This window comes from Sceloporus occidentalis, unplaced genomic scaffold, assembly GCF_023333645.1.
Source record: "Sceloporus occidentalis isolate IW3139 unplaced genomic scaffold, rSceOcc1.0.p SCAF_2, whole genome shotgun sequence".
NCBI classification, from domain to species: domain Eukaryota; kingdom Metazoa; phylum Chordata; class Lepidosauria; order Squamata; family Phrynosomatidae; genus Sceloporus; species Sceloporus occidentalis.
In genome coordinates this window covers 204,141,052-204,160,687 of record NW_028316982.1, presented here as the reverse complement: position 1 = coordinate 204,160,687, position 19,636 = coordinate 204,141,052, and the positions used below count along the sequence as shown (strand labels likewise).

Below are 19,636 nucleotides of genomic sequence, written 5' to 3'. Positions count from 1 at the left end.
CAAATAGCTCTTCAGTGTATTGCTTCCAAGATCCTTTTATTTCTTTTTAGTTGTGTATTATGTTTTTCTGCTGATCACAGGGCATCCCCATCCTTGGTTTAAATTTCCCTTTGATTTCTCAGATCTTGTGGAAGAAGTCTCTTCTTCTTCCTTTTTTGCTGTCAGCTTCTATTTCTCTGCATTTATTGTTATCGTAATTGTCCTTATCCTTGTGCACTAATCTGAACAGTTGCATTCATGGTTCTGTTTCAGTCTCCCTTTTTAGCTGCTTCTTTCCTTTTCCTTTACTGCTTGTTTAGTTTGTCATCCATTGTTTTTTCTCTTTCTTTTTGGCCACAGATAGTCTTTCAGCAATCCCCCATGCTGTGTACCTTGCTTCTAGCCATAGTTTTCTGGTTCTCAGTCAGTTAGGTTTAATAGCATAACTTTATCTGGGATGTTCTTCAGATTGTATTTTGGCATGATGACTGATTTTGTGTTATTTTTCAGCTTTATTCTAATTTTTATATTAGTAGTTCATGGTCTGTACCACTATCTGCCTGGTCTCAGTTTTCTCATGAGAATAGAGCTTCTCCATCTTTATTCCCAGTTATGTAGACTATCTGGTTTTTGTGTTGGCCATCTGGTGATGTCTATGTGAAGTCTCCTCTCTGGTTGTGTGACGAAAGTGTTTGTGATTAATAGATTGTTGGCACCACAGAATAGTCACTCTACTGCTTCATTTTTTTAATCCTAGTCCAAATTATCCTGTAGTTTTTATGCTGCCCCACTTCCTACTTTTGCATTCCAGTCACTTATGATTAATTAAAAAATCCTGTTTTGGTGTGTTGTTAATTTCTTCTTGAATTCCAGTATAGAATCTCTTGATTCCTTATTCCTCTGCCTCTGTGGTTGGTGCATAGACTTGGATTATGATAATGTTGATTGGTTTCTCCTGAACAGTGGCTAAATCCCAGCCTAGTACAGTAATCCAGAATCTGTGGATGAAAGCCATAGTACTACTTGAGGCATGGAATTACTGTGCTACTTTAATCAAGATTTTTTTTCTTATTTCATTAAAACAAATGGATACATTTCTGTTGGTTTGTGTGTGTGTGTGAAAATCCAAGTATGAAATAGTCTAGGAAATGAAACCATCGTTATAAGAGTGTAATGATAATGTTAGAGATTGAAAGACACATTTAATCTGTAATAAAGATCAGTACTGAATTAAACCAAAGAAGGAAATAATGGGCAGGCTCTACAAATGAGAAATACTATTTGTATTGTGTAGTTTATTTATGTTGTTCTTACCATTTCTCTCCATGTTCAGAATTTGAAAATAGCTGTATGGCTGCTTTTTTTCGGTATTGCTCATAATGACAGTGCCTGTGAACAGATAGACCTAGGAGGAATAATTTTTCAGATTTATGAGGTACTAGGATAAGCATGTTCTTAGAAGTCATTATTGGGAATGACATAGACAATATTTATTCATTTAATTAATTTTAATTATAATTTAATATTGCTTTGCTGCTCTGTCAGAGTGTGATGATATGAATTCTTATTGCAATATGGTTTATTGATATAGACCTGGAATTGTAGGCAATGTAAGTCATTTTTTTAATGAAAAACTACCATGCATTTCTTTTATTTCTTTACATACTACATCTGTTCTTTGCTAACAGTTGTCATGGCAGTATACAAAATTCACTGAAATAACAGAAATACAACTCCATAACATAACAAAAACAAAGTCTTACTAAAGTGGGCAATAAAACAAAGCAGATGCATGATTAAATAAGTTTGTAGCATGTGTTTAAATATCAATATGGGGACCTATCATATGCTAGGAGCACCAAAACCTGGAGCATCATAACATGAAAGCTCTGCCCCAAGTAGACATATTGAGGTGACAAGAAAACCAAGAGATCTTCGTCTGTACCCCCACCTGGAATGCACTGTATATTCCGTCACTGGATCATGCCAGGTTAATTTCCCCCACAAAGCTATGTTAAATCTTTTGTTCAATTTCCTAGTCTGCAACCCATCTCCCAGATGGGTTGCAGATGAGAAATCATGATATTAGGCACAAAATTACAGCAGGCATTCTAGTGAATTGAGGTAGGAGATTCTCTACTTCTATTCTTAAGAGTGCTATGCATACTGACTGATAACATAATAAGGAATATAAATACTGTATATACTATATGTTGACCTCATGTATAAGTCAAGGGCATGTTTGGGGCCAAATTATGAATTTTGATATGACCCATGGATAAGTAGAGGATAAAACATAGGGACATATAACAAAGGATGTAAAGAACAAAGCAAACAAAAATCATTCCGAAGAACTTACAAAATTCAGTAGGCACAACTGTTTGTGCTCACCTTAAAAGCTGGATGGATGGGAAAGGAACTACAGTAAATCATGGCTGTGTGATATGTGTGGGAGGTGACCAGGCAAAGGCAGTGCTAAGAAAAAGCACACATTTCAAAAAGGTTGAAAGGGGAAAGCAAAGAAAATGGTGACTATGGCCTGAAAGAGATAAGCCAAAAGGACTGTGGTGGGACCGTGCCAATGACATTCGCACCAGGGCCATGGCAAATGCACTCACCGGGCCCCAATAAGGGCCACCACTGCATTCCTGATCCCAAGCCGCAGGAAGGAGGGGATTCTTTCTGCTCCTTCTTAGCCCAGTTCTTTCCGGATGACATGGGCTCAGCGCAGGTTCCGGCCACATTCAGGGTATGCGTCATCTGAACGCTATGCCCTAAGTGCGGCTGCAATCCGCATCATTTGGCCCATGTGCTTTGGGCCTAAGTTAGCAGCGATTATAGCCTTTAACTTTAATGTGATTGCTTTGTCTGATTTTAACCCAGGAAAGCTGGCAAACATACACATATGTCTTAGTCAAATCCTTCAAAATCTGATTCCTATCAAAACTCTTTAAGGGGAAGCGCCAAAGAGCTGTCAGCACCTCCATTTTCCTGCCCAGGCATTCAAAAAAGGTCAGAAGTGGCACCATGACAGAGAAAGTAGAGGGGGCTGGTACTTCTTTTAGGTGCTACCAGGAAGGACTAAGCCAGAGTCAGACACGCATCCTAGACTTTAGGAAAGCGGATTTCAGTAAACTTAGAGAAGTATTGAGGGCGATTCCATGGTCAGAAATACTAAAAGATAAAGGAGTTCAGGACGGATGGGACTTTCTCAAAAGGGAGATACTGAAGGCACAATTTCAAACAGTTCCAGTGAGAAAGAAAAACGGGAGGTGTCTCAAGAAACCAGGATGGATGACTAAGGAACTTTCAACCGAGCTAAGTTTGAAACGGAACATGTATAAGAAATGGAAAAAGGGGGAAATCACGAAAAAGGAATTCAAAGAAATAGCAGGCATGTGTAGGGGTAAAGTCAGAAAAGCTAAAGCGCAGAATGAACTCAGGCTTGCTAGAGAGGTTAAGAACAATAAAAAGGGCTTTTTTGGATATGTCCGCAGCAAGAGGAAGAAGAAGGAAACGGTAGGGCCACTGCGTGGAGAAGATGGCAAAATGCTAACAGGAGATAGAGAAAAGGCAGAATTACTCAACACCTTCTTTGCCTCAGTCTTCTCAGAAAAGGCAAAGGGTGCTCAACGTGAGGATAATGGAGCAGGGGACAGAATAGGGGAATTTCAGCACAGAATAAGTAAAGAGATAGTAGAGGAACACCTTGTTAATCTAAATGAATTTAAGTCTCCGGGACCAGATGAACTCCATCCAAGGGTATTAAAAGAACTGGCAAAAGTAATATCGGAGCCATTGGCAATCATATTTGAAAACTCCTGGAGAACAGGAGAGATCCCAGCAGACTGGCGAAGGGCAAACGTTGTCCCCATCTTCAAAAAGGGGAAAAAGGAGGATCCCAACAATTATTGTCCAGTTAGTCTGACATCAGTTCTAGGAAAGATTCTGGAGCAGATCATTAAACAGAGAGTCTGTGAACATCTAGAAGGCAATGCCATAATCACAAAAAGTCGACATGGGTTTCAGAGAAACAAGTCATGCCAGACAAATCTAATCTCTTTCTTTGATAAAATTACCAGCTTGGTAGATGAAGGGAATGCTGTGGATATAGTATATCTTGATTTCAGTAAGGCCTTTGACAAGGTTTCCCATGACATTCTTGCAAACAAGCTTGTAAAATGTGGGCTAGACAAAGGAACTGTTAAATGGATCTGTAATTGGTTGACCGGCCGAACCCAAAGGGTGCTCAACAATGGCTCCTTTTCATCCTGGAGAGAAGTGACCAGTGGGGTCCCACAGGGCTCTGTCCTCGGCCCAGTGCTATTCAACATCTTTATCAATGACCTGGATGACAGAATTGGGAGCATACTTATCAAATTTGCAGATGACACCAAATTAGGGGGAATAGCTAATACCCCAGAGGACAGGATCAAGATGACCTGAATAGACTAGAAAGCTGGGTCAAAGCTAACAAAATGAAATTCAACACAGAGAAATGTAAGGTATTGCACTTAGGGCGGAAAAATAAAATGCACAGATATAGGATGGGTGACACCTGGCTGAATGAAACTACGTGTGAAAGGGATCTAGGAGTCCAAGTAGACCACAAGTTGAACATGAGTGAACAGTGTGATGCGGCAGCTAAAAAGGCCAATGCTATTTTAGGCTGCATCAATAGAAGTATAGTGTCTAGATCAAGAGAAGTAATAGTGCCACTGTATTCTGCTTTGGTCAGGCCCCACCTAGAATATTGTGTCCAGTTCTGGGCGCCACAATTCAGAAAGGACATTGAGAAACTGGAGCGTGTCCAAAGGAGGGCGACAAAAATGGTGAAGGGTCTGGAAACCATGCCCTATGAGGAACGACTTAGGGAGCTGGGGATGTTTAGCCTGGAGAAAAGAAGGTTAAGAGGTGATATGATAGCCCTGTTTAAATATTTGAAAGGATGTCATATTGAGGAGGGAGCAAGCTTGTTTTCTGCTGCTCCAGAGAACAGGACCCGGAACAATGGATGCAAGCTACAGGAAAAGAGATTCCACCTGAACATTAGGAGGAACTTCCTGACAGTAAGGGCTGTTCGACAGTGGAATGCACTTCCTCGGAAGGTGATAGAGTCTCCTTCCTTGGAGGTCTTTAAACAGAGGCTGGATGGCCATCTGTCAGGGATGCTTTGATCTGGATTTCCTGCATGGCAGGGGGTTGGACTGGATGGCCCTAGTGGTCTCTTCCAACTCTACGATTCTATGGCCTGTTACAGACAGCCAAAATAAAGCTGCTTCGAGTCACAGTGGAGGTATGGTGTTTCAATGATGCATGTGTCCTAAGAGTCCAGAAGTCGCACCAAAGCCACGCTCCAGCCCTAAGGACTGGAGCGTGGCTTTGGTGTGGCTTCTGGACTCTTAGGACGCATGCATCATTGAAACACCATACCTCCACTGTGACTCGAAGCAGCTTTATTTTGGCTGTCTGTAACAGGCCTATGATTCTATGAGGGGTTGGCAACCCCCGGCCTGCGGGCTGGATGCAGCCCGCAGAGGCCGAAGGACCGGCCCCAGCCCGGTCCTGCCGCCGCCGCCTCCTCTTCCACCTCCACCTCCTCCTGGGCCACGCAACCGTGTTGCCCTCCTCCTCCTCCTCCACCGCGCGGAGGAGGAAGAGGAGGGCCACGCGGCCTGGGGCAGAGGAGGCAAAGGGGGAAGCCCTGCGCTGCCCTCCCCGCCTCCCCGCGCGGCCCTCCCTGCGTGGCCCCGCGCTGCCTCCCTGCGCAGCCCCGCGCTGCCCACCTCCTTCTCCTCTGCCTCCTCCGTCCCGCCCCCAGGCCGCACGGAGCATGGAGGAGGGAGGAGGAGGAGGAGGATGAGAAAAGGAAGAGGAGGAGGGGGAAGAGAAGAAGGAAGAGGAGGAGGAAGAGGAGGAGGGGGAGGGGGAGGAGGAGGGGGGAGCAGGAGGGGGAGCAGAAGGAGGAGGTGGTGAGTGGCCAGAGGCCTCAAGGTTTTTTTAAATTTTATTTTGTGTGCTTTAAGTGCTAACAAGTCTCCCTTGCTTTGACAACGATAATGTGATGATGATGATATGAGTCAGCTTGAGAGGCATGCAGACACTGTTTCTGAAGCCGAGAGAGTGTCACCTTCCAAAGTGTGTTTTGGGTGCTTTTAATGCTAACAAGTCTCCTTTGTTTTGACAGTGATAGTGTGATGATGATGGTGATGATGATGATGATGATGATGATATGAGTCAGCTTGAGAGGCATGCACGCACTGTTTCTGAAGAGTGTGACTTTCCAAAGTGCCTTTTCTGTGTGTTTTTGGTTCTTTAATGGTGATATTGATATCAGAAAGCCTCTGAGGCAAGGCCAGTGTAAATTGCTGTGATTTTTACAAACTCATGCGCAGTGAAGAAAAACCAAAGTCCCTTGACCAAGTACACACTTCTGAGAAGTACACTTGGTGCAAGAATTGTGAAACCACCTTGACATGTTCAATATGCATAGCCATGTGAACCCATGTTCAGTGTGAAACCCAAAGAGTTTGGTTATGCAGTAAGCCTCGAAATATGCAAGAGGCTATCTTAAGTAAAGCCATGTTCAATGCCCAAATGTGCTGTTTGGAATGGGGGAAGGGGGGGTTGGCCAGAAGTCAATTTCTGCCATCTGTCTAGGAATAATGCCCAAATGTCCTCCATTTTGATCATGCCAAAGAAACATGCATTTATATTAACATTTTTAAAAAGTCATCCAGTTTTTTCGCATGTCCTCCATTTTTAAAAAATGTGTCCTGCATTTTAAAATGTTGTCCTATATTATTTAATTATTTATTCCCCCTCCCCCGGTTGTCTGGGGGACACCAACCCGGCCCCCAGCTCAAAAAGGTTGCCTACCCCTGGACTAAGCTCTTGCCTTTTGCCATTCTATACAGGGAAGGAGATGGTTCCCTTTTAAATAAGAGTTAAAGTACAGTACTTACATTGATCTGTAGATAGGTCAACTCAGGTTTTTAAGTCAAAATTTTTAGGCTTATACATGCATATGTATATACAGTAATATTAATATTCTAGTTAAATGAGCAAATCCATTGAACCATAGATACATGTTGTTTTTTAATATCTGTCTTTCTGTTAGTCAGAACTTTTATTTAAGAGTATAATCTGCAGAGTATTAACATTAACAAAGATAACTTCATTTTGAAGATTACTTACCATATATATTCAACTTTAAGTCGACCTCATGTATGAGTCGAGGCAGGTATTGGGGGCAAAATTATGGATTTTGTCATGACTCATGGATCAGTCAAGGGTAAAAGGTGGAGACTCCTTCAGTGTGTGTATTTGTGTGCGCACAGCAAGAGGGACTTTTTGCTTGAACGTTTCAACTTTGGTTTTACCCTTGACTCCCCAAACAGCAGCAGCTAGTGTGGTGGGAGAGGGACTCTGTTTATTTAACACAGACCTGCACAACATATGGCCAGGAGGCTGCATGTGACCCACCAGAGTATCTTGGGTGGCCTGTAGGGATGTGGAATAACTTCAAGGCTCCTCTACCACTTGGCCTCCTCCGGAGGAGAGGGCCATACAGAGAAGGAGGAAGAAGGGTGAGCACTTACCCTGCAATGCTCCTATGCCACCTGGCTTTCTCCTGAGGAGAAGGAGAAGTGGTAGAGGAAGAGGAGGACAGGTGAATACTCACCCGACAAGGCTCCTCCACTGCTCAGTTCTCTCCTAAGGAGAAGGCCAGGTAGAGGAAGAGGTGGAGGACATGCAAATGCTTGTCCTACAAGGCTCCTCCACTGCCCTGCTTTGTCCTGAGGAGAAGGCCAGTTGGTGGCGGTGGAGGAGAATGGGCAAATACCCACACTGTAAGGCTCTTCCAATACTTGGCTTTCTCCTAAGAAGAAGGACTGGCAGAGGAGGATGGGAAAACACATTGCTAGGGTCCTCCTTTGCCTGGCATTCTCCTGAGAAGGCTGGATGGAATTCTAATTAATATTAAGTAATATTATTAATTAATTAATAATATTAATTAATATAAATTATTAATTTAATATTTAATTAAAACGTATCTGTGGCCCGAAGAAGTTTAACCTGTTTTAATTTTGGCCCCTACCTAATACCAAGTTGTGCAGGCCTGGTTTAACAGCAATCAGTTTACCAGAACTCTTTCTGCTTGGCTCAAGAGAAAAAGAAACTCTCTCCCCACCACATGGGGAAATCTGAAAGAGCTGCTATCAGATTATCATACTGACTCGTGAATAAATCGACCTGGGATTTTGGGGTCAATTTTTTAGATTTATAGACGAGTATATACAGTATTACTGTGGGCATATTAGTGACAGCTCTGATGCTGTATGTAAAAGAAAATGTAGTGTTTGATGAAATGTTCCTATCTAGTAGATTTCATGAGAACTCCATACCCTGACCAAAGTATGATTCTGTGATAGTGGTGTGAAAAACTGCTGTCATTTGTTTCTTTGCTACTTTGTTTCTTATTTATTATCCCAACTTTTTCCTAATACAAGATCTAAGGTGGCTTCCAAAGTGCTGAGGCTTAGTTTCAAACTGTTATTTTTTATAGTTTTTTGTGGGTTTTTCGGGCTATGTGGCCATGTTCTAGAAGAGTTTCTTCCTGACTTTTTGCCAGCATCTGTGGCTGGTTATCTTCACTTGTTTTTTTAAACAGTCAGATAGTCTAGTTTCTTTGCTGTTTGCCATTGGTTTCCTTTAAATAATTTGAGATGTACATGTCTTAACTGGAGAATGTTGGCTTTCTCAAAGTAGTGATTACTTTTGGATGCAAAAAGTGTTCCTGGGATTTCTTCAGGTAGATGTGAAAGCTTAGTGATAAATAAAGAGCTAATGTACTAACCTGTGTGGTAATGCCAAAGTTCATATAGAATATCGGCATGCTTTACTGGCAATTTAGATAATTAAAGCATACTGACAGTTTGATGATATTTTAGAAAATGGCTGTAGAATAATCATGTTGTTATAGAAGGCACGCAGATATTGCACAGCAAAATTGCTCGGTGTGAACAAGGTGCTAGTTAGAGTTACATGTGCCTCAGATTTTTTTAAAAAACCTGGCTGTGGATAAATCCTTGAAAGCATTGATAGCATCACTTCCTGAATATTAATCTCTTCCTAGTACAGTTATGTTGCAGAGCTTCTTGCACTAAGGTGGGGGGGGGGAGGCATACTGCTACAAGCAAAGTATGAAATGTTGAATAGATGAGAAGGATTATCAGTATGCAAAGGGATCTTGTAGCACCTTTGAGACTGAGGTAAAAACGCACTGCAGAAATAATCCAGTTTGAGACTGCTTTAATGGCCCTGGCTCACTGCTAGGGAGTTCTGGGAACTGTAGTTTTGTGAGACATTTAGCTTTTTCTGTCAGGGAGCTCTGGTACCATGAAAAAGAACAATTTCCAGCATCCCCTAGCACTGAGGCGGGGCAGTTAAAGTGGTCTCAATCTGGGTTATTTATGCAGTATTTTTTGGACCTAACTGAAAAAAGTTGGTAGTATGAGCTTTTGTAGACTTGAGCTTACTTCCTCAGATGCATGTTTTGAAGTGGAGAATCCAGAGACAGACCTATATATGTTGTTTTTGTGTGAGAATATCAATTCAAATTCATAACATTGTGAGGTGGAAAGTACAGTTTTAACAATGGTCTTTGTGGGCCAAAGGCAGCAAGAAAGCTGTTGCATACAGGCAAGGAGAGTAGAAAATCATATGAATGAATATTGAAAGGTAGTGTGGGAAACAGAGAGGGATGGATGAATAAGTCAAGGGCATCCTCATGAAGACGGAGGTTAAATAGTGTTGAAATCTGTGTAGTGTGCCAGGAAACCATTATCTCTGTTCAACCCATTGCTGCTGGACTGTAGTCTGTGGATACATTCCAATTCTCCTGTTTCTCTTTCCAATCTTCTTTTGTAGTTCTTTTGTTCAAGGACTGTTATGAGAATGCCCAGGGCGATTGAAGTGTTCTGCAACTGGTTTTTATATATTCCCATTCCTAACATAGGAAAGACTGGCCTGTTTGCCCAATGCAGAGTGCTGAAGGGCATTGCTGACAGTGTATGGTGAGAGGGATAGTAAAGGATAAAATACTTGTTCTTTGTAGCCATCATGGACTACTTGCCACAGTGCACAAAGAATGACTAGGTTTTTTTTGTAATAACATGTAATAATATTGTTTGGAGCAGAAGGAAAGGTGGATATTTTGTACCCCAAGGAATACAGTCGGCCCTTCTTATACACAGATTTTTTATACACGGATTCAAGCATACACGGTTTGAAAATGTTCAAAAAAGTATAAATTTCAAATATCAAACCTTGATTTTCCATGTTTTATAAGGACACCATTTTGCTATGTCATTATATCGAATGGGACTTGAGCATACATGGATCTTATTATACACGGGGGAATCTTGGAACCAAACTCCAGCATATAACAAGGGTCCACTGAATTTTGTCCTGGTTATATTTATAAAAGTAATGCATTTTAAAAAAAATGTATCATTAAAGTATTCTCATACATATTAATACATAATGCTACATATTAATTCATGATCTCACTGTCTTGTTCTTTATTTCAGGCATCTATTAGCAAGTTAACAGTGATTAAACCATGGCTCAGTTTCCCACACCTTTTGGGGGTAAGTACTAACACATTTTTCTTATAATGTATTACTTTTTCAGAGTAAATTCTCCAACCCAAATGTAGTTACATGTGTGGACCTGAAAATCTTAGCAATTTGTCATGCAGTTACAGTGGTAGAAAAATAGCTTATTGTTTACATACAGTGGGCCCTTGGTATCCTCTGGAGTTTGGTTCCGTAACAAAATCCCTGGATATTCAAGTCCTGTTAAATACAGTGGCATAGTAAAATGGTGTCCCTTTTATAAAATGGCAAAATCAAGGTTTGCTTTTGGGAGTCTATTCATTTTAAAAATACTTTCAAACTGTGGATGCTTGAATCCGTCGATACAAAAAATCCATGGCTATGGAGGGCTGATTATATACTGAAGTATTTGTGGGGTTGTTCTGGGAAGACGTAGGAGCTAGTGATTCAGCAGCAAGATTTGGCAGTCTAATGTAAAAGTCTGATCAGATGCCCTGTTATGCCCTAGCTGTTTAAAATAAAAATCAGGCTCATCAGAAAATGATGTAGAATGCTGGAGTCTACTGCGCATCATTTCTGCAACAAGGAAGAGCAATGGACAAATCATAGGGATTGTGGGATGAGGGGGGAGAGGTTAGTGATGTTCAAACTAGATACAGTGGGCCCTCCCCTTATATGGGGATCCGTTCCGGATCCCTCCGCCTAAGGGGAAATCAGTGTATGCTGGAGCCCCTTTGGAAGTAATGGGGCTCGCGCCTGCGGCAGCACAATAAAACAGTGGCACGTGCGTGCCATGGGCATGCACCCTATTATTTCTTCTGGGGCACGAGAGGGGCTCTTCTGGTGCGGCTTTCAGAGTATGCTGAACTGTACTGTGGCTTGTCTCTTTTCTGGTTTTTCATGGTATCTGAACATGTACTGTACAGTGCATGCTTGGCTTATGTGGGGGATCCATTCTGGACCCCCCCCCCCCCCGCGTAAGGCAAATTGTGCCTATGCTCGAGCCCCATTCAAGTGAATGGGGCTCGTGCACGCGGTGGTGCGGCGGCGCATATGCACCATGGGCACATGTCCCATTCATTTAAATGGGACTTGCGCCCCTTGCAGCTCTACATGGCTTTGCGCGTAAGCTCAAAGCCGCGTATAGCGTACCTGCCTATAACGCAGGCACACTGTATATGCTATGAGCAGTGAGAAGTACCTCATAGTCAAGGAAGAAAATATGCCGAACGTATGCTGAGGGAAATTAATGTTCATAAAGTCGGTATTTCTTTACTGTATCTTAATTTCTTCCTTGTGACATAGGCAACCTGGACATCTGGGCCATAACTGTGGAAGAAAGAGCTAAACATGATCAGCAGTTCCACAGTTTGAAACCAATATCTGGATTTATCACTGGTAATTCCATAGTTAACATATATAATTTGTATTATGATATTTTATGGCATCATGTATTTTGCTTCTCTTTTGTGTGAAGGTAGAAGCATCCAAGAGAGAAGTTAGCAGCAGTACTAATCCTTATGGCTTCAGTGACAAAAACTAATGCGTCCATGCCTCTTGAGTACTTTGAAATCCCTTTTCAAATGAGTACTTAACTGCTGTGAATCTGGGTGCCAGTTTTGTGTCTCTAGGGGTCTCCCAGATTGCCAAAAAAAGAAAAATGGAAGTTATGGTCTTGTTTTGTTGTTATGTGCCTTTAAGTCATTTCAGACTTATGGTTACCCCCCCCCCCCCAAAAAAAAAACAACTTTTCACTGTATTCTTGTCAAGCTTTGTTCAGAGGGGCTTTGCCTTTGCCTTCCACTGAAGCCGAGAGAGTGTAATTTGCCTAAAGTCACCCACTGGCTTTCCATGGCCGAGCAGGGATGCTAACTCTGGCCTCCGGAGTCATAGTCCAATACACAAAACGTTATACCATTCTGGCTCTCAAGGTCTTGTTTTGCAAAACAGGTACTCCTCTCTCTCTCTCTCTCTCTCTCTCTCTCTCTCTCTCTCTCTCTGTGGTATATTTTTTGGTATATGAAGTGCTGCATGCTGTTTAAAAGGTGAGTTGCCAATACTGAAACTGTCCAGGAGATACTGTTCACTCCTTTCTTTGGAAAAAAAATTCCAGGAAATCACATGAAGGGACTTAAAAGCAGCCTTAGTGCCATGCTGCATTTTGCCCACTGTTGCAGTTATGTTGACAAATGCCAAAAAATAAGATCAAAATATTAAATTCATAAATGTGAACCTTTAAAAAAATCTGGTCCTGTATATTGAGTTTCTTCAAGGCCTAGTTGCATTTTTCAAATTGAAATCTAATAGTTTTAGAAGAATATTGTTAAAATGGATGCAGGCTGACTGGAAAAGATTCTTGTCTGCCAAATTTGTATTCTGCATCTCTTCCCCTTCCCACAATGAGGAAGAGAAGGAAGATCAGAATGGAAGTGAGATTATTTATTTGTATATATAAAAAAAGAATGTGAAGGCACTACAAGAACCACCATACCTTATCTTTGCGCAACCTATTTATACATACCCAAAGTTTCTGTCTACCTGAACCTACCAAGTACAGTGTCTAGAAATATCTCTTAACTGCTGTAATAGCTAAAATAATCAGACGTAATAAATTGCCTGGGGAAAAAATCCAAAGAGGAATCTTGTCATTTTTGTATCAGCCTTCCAGGCAGTTTTACAAAATAATGCAGTACAGATTGACGCTTCATAAAATACATAGTAAATTTATAGAATTCACTGTTACAAAATGTTGGTATACCATCAGATTAGATGGATTTTAAGAGCTATAACACAAATTCATGCAGTTCAGTGGCATCTCTGTTTTCAGAAGGAAGTGTACTTTTCATTACTTTTCATTCCAGGATGAACCTGGAAAATTATCATCTTTTATGTACTTTATGTATACTTTTAAAAAAAATGGCTGACAGGAATCTTCTGTTTAGTGTAAAAGTTGAACTCATGAATTGTCACCCCTGTTCCCCATGTGAACCTAGTGTTTTCTGTCTGGGGAAATGAATGGTCCATACAGATGACCCTCTAAAATTTCTTTCTCCCTAAGTGCACTTGTCTCTCAAAACATTGAGAGTTCCCTCTGAGATACCACTTCAAAAGACAAGTCAACGCTTCCTTAATTTTCTTGCTTGCTTTTCTTTAGTTTTAAGAGTGTATATATGACATTGTAAATAAAGTCTTGTGGAGAGGTTCCTTGCCTGTAGTGAATCCTCTGAGGGATGTTAGGTTATCTTTGTTTAAATATAGGTGTCTTGGAGGTCACAAAAGAGGAACCATATGCAGCCTGTACTTCACCACTGATAACAGAGCAATGGATGAAGACTCTTATTTGCTATTTATTTGTTTTATTTATTTAAACTATGCTAATAATGCCTTTTGTAGTAAAGTCAGGGCAATATGAGATAAAATCTGAAAACTATATGCAAAGAGATCTTTCAGCATCTGTGAGACTAACTGAAACATAGAAGATGGTAGCATGAGCTTTTGTAGACTTGTCCTTCCTTCCTCAGAAGCATTTGGTGGGTGAAAAGCCCAGGGACAGACTTATACAGCATTCTGTGTGTCAATGTGAGTGGGACATTTTCTTACACAGACTACTGTAAAGGTTTGTCCTTGGCTTTCCACTCCACCAAATACATCTGAGGTAGGAGGCTCAAGTTTACAAAAGCTCATGCTACCAACTTCAGGTAGTCTCAAAGGTGCTGCAAAATTCCTTTGCATACTGATTTTTCAGACTAACACAGCTATGTCTTTGAATTCTCTCTCTCTCTCTCTCTCTCTCTCTCTCTCTGTGTGTGTGTATGTGTGTGTGTGTATACACATACACACACACACACACACACACACACACACATATATATATATATATATATATATATATATATATATATATTCTTGCTCACTGTTGACATTCTGACATTCAGGCTGGCAGAAACCTGAGGCCAGAATCTTGCTGGAGCTCTAAGCTATCTGTACTTTTTTCCAAGAGCTATAGAGCAGTGGTAGGGAAGGCAGACAAAATTGCCAGCTCTGAACAGACTATATCTCCAAAACTATCCTTCCTTCATGGCTCCTAGGCTGTGTCATTTTTCTTTCTGCCACTGTACTTATGTGCACTAATAAGGTTAATGCCTGTGGATCTTTTACATCCTTCTTAACTGATCTTTATTATATTGATTAGTACATGGTACTTTGCTGGCTGCTGAATTTATCCTTAGAGAAAATGGAGGTATGTTTGAACTGTTGGGAGGCTGGTGGAGAGGAGAATGTATATACATGTTACTCATTAACTCTACTTTGCCTTATTGTTATTATATACCTTTTAACTCTGTAGTTTTCAATGAAAGAGTTGTAGACTCTCCCATATGCAATGACATTTAAAACATTCATGTAGTTAGTAAGAATGTATCTTGTGGAGAACATTTTTGCTTCTGTGCTTCCACAAGACACATAATTTCAATAAAGGAAGAGCTGTTACATACACTAGCCAGCAGGAAGCATATGTTTTCCTTTATTTTGTCTAAGCTGATATTAATACAGTTTGAATTTCCTATTGACTGATTCTTTTAATTTGTTCTTTTAACTTGTAATAATATGTATTTCCCCTGTCCCGCTGTAGTCTTATACAGCAGGATCTCTACTAGAGTACTTCCCTCAGAATGGTGTATAGGGGACTAGGAATCAGGGTTATGGAGAAAATAAAAAATTGTTGCTCAGTTTGCCTTCCATTTCCCAAATCATTGAATACACTTCTGGAAACATTTGATGACCTCTATAATAATCTCTATAAATGACTAATGGCATGCTCTATTTTATTATGGCTGTGTTAAATGCAACTTTTAGTTAGCCTCTTACCCATTATGCTACATTCAGATGTGAACTGAAAAAATCTTCACTCTGATTCTGTCATATTTATTTTTTAAAAACGGTTTTCAAAGACATGATGTCTCCCAAAGAATATTGTATTAATAACATGAGATACAGTCTCATTGAGTTTACAGACTCAAAAGAAAAGATGGGCAAAATGAAGACAGTGGAGGGGAGAAGTAGAGGAGTCACTTCAGTTTTCCAAAGTCAAAACAAGATGACTATATCCATTTTGGTTTGGCGGGTCTTGTTCACAGTCCTTAGATAGAAGTACTGCAACTGGTCCAGTAAGCCTAGGGCTGAAGTGGATGGGCCAGAAGGAGCAGCCTCTGGCTGCTGCAGCTCCAGTCAGGCCAGGACTGCAGCAACCACACAGCCCACTCCTGAAGCAGGGTGCCACCACAGTCCCAAACCAACAAGAGCAGATTTAATCCGCTCTTAAAACGGACAGCTCTTGCTGGCTTGGTGCAGCTTCTGGCTGCTTTGGCAGCATGTGTCATCGAAATGCTATGCCCCCAAGTCAGCCTGAAGCCGTTTTATTTGGCCCCATTTGTTTCAAGCCCTAGTTATTTTGACTGGTGACAGAGCCCAGAATAAACAGAGGACTCCTCCCATTTTTTTTTTTTAAATCTCAGGACTGTCAGTATATTTTTGCTTCAAGCTGTGCAAAATGTGTCAGGTGCATTCAATGGGTTAAAGAGGAAATGCTGACTCAGAGGAAGCTGATGCAACTTGAGCATGGAGATGAGTAATAGCAGTTCCAAACAGCACTGTCACTGTGGCTACATGACAGGAAGCGGATGAAACACTAGCATGGACAGCTCTCACTTTTGGAGATGTTTTAAATCAGAGGAGTTCATGATTCTGTGCACCTCTTCCTTTCTGCTCCTTGCTAAGCCAGTTAGATTTCTTAAGACTTTTGATATCCTGGCCCGTCTAGAGATTATCCATTATCTGCTGTTATCCCCCTGTTGTGCATTGATGTATATGTTTTGTCTATACAAACATGAAAAAATGTGAAATGGTTTTAGAATGAAGGACCAATCACCTTCATTTTATTGTTGTTGTAAAGATTATTGATGAGCATTGAATAATCTAAGAGTGTAAAATAGATTATTCATTATTTGTTTTCTGTCTATGAGTTTTATGAGCTATTCTTTGAAATACTTTCCTTCTCTTTGCCAGGTGATCAAGCCAGGAACTTTTTTTTCCAGTCTGGTTTACCTCAACCAGTTTTAGCACAGATATGGTAAGCTTTTAAAAATTTCCATTAGTTTGCTGGGTGTTAAAAAGAGAGTACAGTGGCCCTCCCCTTATGTTCTGGATCCCTCTGCATAAGCGGAAATCAGCGTATGCTGGAGCCCCATTGGAAGTAATGGGGCTCACGCCCGTGGTGCATGAAAGACTCTTCCGGCGCAGCTTCAGCATATGCTGAAAGCCGCATATGGTGTGCCTGCGTAAAACGCGGGTGCATTGTACTAACACAGTAATATATTTATGTCTGAAAAGTTTCACCTATTTTAGTCAAAGGTATATTGTAAATAATATTATATATACACATTTTGATAAAATAGCTTATTGTGAAACCACTTGTAATTAAGATAATTTTTTAAAAAGTTTAACTCATAATGCAGCAGATGAAAAACTATATCCTGGTATCTTTTCCTAGGTAGCCCTTTTAATTTAGCCACTTGAATTAACAGTAATGGTGTTTCCTGTGGACACGATTGTCAAGTTGTGTCTGACCATAGGGGGTTTTGCTCATCCCTATTACTAAGCTAAAGAGCCAGTAGTGTCAGAGACTACTATGTGATCATGTGGCCAGCATGATTGCACAGAACACTGTTTACTTGAATTACTTGCAGAAAAAACATAGTATGATTATCTCTAATTGATTCTTTAATCAGAAAGCAGATTCTATACAGAGAAATATTTCATTGTTTAGAGACAAGCTTTTAGACAATGAAAGCATAGATTTTAATTTATGCACGTTGAGATACTTGATTTTAGAAATTTTTAGTGATGATCTAATTTAAAAAATCAAGAGTTGTGTCCCAGATTTGAAACTGTATTATAAAGCGAATGCTTTAAATTGGATAACCGAATGGATGACATTGAAAAATGAAAAGCTTCTGAACTTAGAGAGTTTTGATAGCAGATTCGGCTGGCATGCTTATTTATGGTACGGGAAAACAGCTGCACACAAAGACTTCTCACATCATGTGGTTAGAAGATCTCTCTTAAAAGTGTGGGAGAAATTTAAAAAGAAAGTGTACCGGAAGATTCCGCTTTGGTTATCCCCTCAAGAAGCATTCATTGGGAGATGGAAAGAGCTTGACTTATGGTTGACTTACAAAGGCTTGATACAGACAGGCCAAAATAAAGCTGCTTTGAGTCACTTTGGAGGTATGCTGTTCAAATGATACATGCGTCTTAAGAGTCCAGAAGCCTGTATAAGGCCAAAGATACCTGTTTAAGACTGAAGATAATAGATTTGAAATGAAACCCATTGAAGCATTAAAACAATTAAATCCAAAGGTGCACTGGTATCCTTATTTATAGATTAAAGAAAGATTCAAAATTGATCAAAAAACTCAAGATTTTGAAGAGGAAACTTCGGAATTTTCAAAAATTTTATTAGATACAGCCAACAAAAAGATAGCAAAACTATATAAATTCCTTAGAAATTTGGAACAGGAGAAATAACCTGTCACAGATACAATGATAAAATGGGCATCTGATTTAGGGCACACAATAGATATGGACATTTGGAAATCACCCCGTGAAAAAACAAAGAAATTCACAACATCCCAAAGTCTTCGGGAAAATTTTTGGAAGATGGAACATAGGTGGCATTTGACCCCTAATAAAATAGCAAAAATTTACAAAACAGGCCCAGGAACTTGTTGGAAGTGTAATAATGCACCCGGAACCTGAATTCACGTATGGTGGAAATATCCAAAACTAAAACTTTACTGGAAAACCATAGATAGAGAAATTAAACAGATGTTACAGATTAATTTCGAAATGTGTTCGGAAATGTATTTGTTAAACATCCTAGATAAACTTTCTACACAAATTAAGATCAAGCACGGAAGAATATTACTATATTTAGTAACTGCCACCAGAACTACATTAGCCCAATTTTGGAAAAATCATGAGACACCTGATCGTGAAATATGGTGGGAGAAAGTTTTTGAAATGAGGGAGATGGACATTTTAACAGGTCGTTTATCTCATAAAGACATTACAGTAATAGAAAAAGAGTGGGATCCGATATTGATAAAGTGTAGGTATAGACAATAAAGGGTGCAGATTACGATATGATAAACGCATCTTATATAATTTTACATTTGATCAGACTTTAATTAGTAATATACTTCGAGGTAACAAGAAAACAGTGAATAAGGGGGAAAAAGAAAAGTGAGACAACACAACGTAAGGAGTTGAGAGTTGATTTCAAGGCAACTATGAAAGTATTTGTATAATTTTACAATGTATTCTCTGAAACCATGAAAGGGTATATATCCCTAACATGGTGAAACGAAAACTCTTTTTTTAGCTTTATGTAAATAAAATGTTTTATAAAAATAAAAAATTTAAAATAAAAAATCAAGACTTGTGACTTGTATAAAGACATATAGAGTTGATAACACAGAACATGTTTACTAGAACTGCAGTGTACGGATAAAAATGCTTTGCTATGTCACAAGTCCTCTGTAACAGTACTTGCAGTGGTGGTTGTGCACTGATGAAAAGAAATTATTTTATTTACATCTTTATATTTTGAATATATAGAATATATTTTGGCATTGTTAAGTCTGAGAAATTTGAAGGACTGTCAGTATTGCGTCTGTTGTCTACATTATTCTTTCACTGGCCTGTATACAGGATTTGTGTTGGCAAACCAGTAATCCATTAAGAAGCATCTTAACGTAGGCTTTCAACTCAAGCACTAATGGTACTGAAGACAGTGACTAAATATAAGTCGGCGTAATCTGGATTACTTACAATTTTGTTCTACTTGGATATTTGTACTCCCTGAAAACAATACTTCTGAAATCTACCTTGACCTCTAGGGAGTTAGATAATGAATATCCCACTCTTTCCATAGCAAATTAGATAACTGTACTTAAAATAGGTACAGTAATGAATGC

At 40.0% G+C, this 19,636-nt stretch overlaps 1 protein-coding gene across 4 annotated transcripts in view; it reads left to right on the top strand.

Annotated features, from left to right (window-relative positions):
• ITSN1 (intersectin 1) overlaps positions 1–19,636 on the top strand; it is a 126,988-nt gene that overhangs the window by 19,012 nt on the left and 88,340 nt on the right. For all 4 annotated transcript variants that reach the window (XM_089512048.1, XM_089512047.1, XM_089512050.1 and 1 more), the window contains exons 2-4: positions 10,575–10,634; positions 11,907–11,999; positions 16,665–16,728. In XM_089512048.1, coding sequence (XP_089368174.1) covers positions 10,607–10,634; positions 11,907–11,999; positions 16,665–16,728 — 185 coding nt within the window. In that variant the 5' untranslated portion in view covers positions 10,575–10,606. The remainder of the gene's footprint in view (positions 1–10,574; positions 10,635–11,906; positions 12,000–16,664; positions 16,729–19,636) is intronic.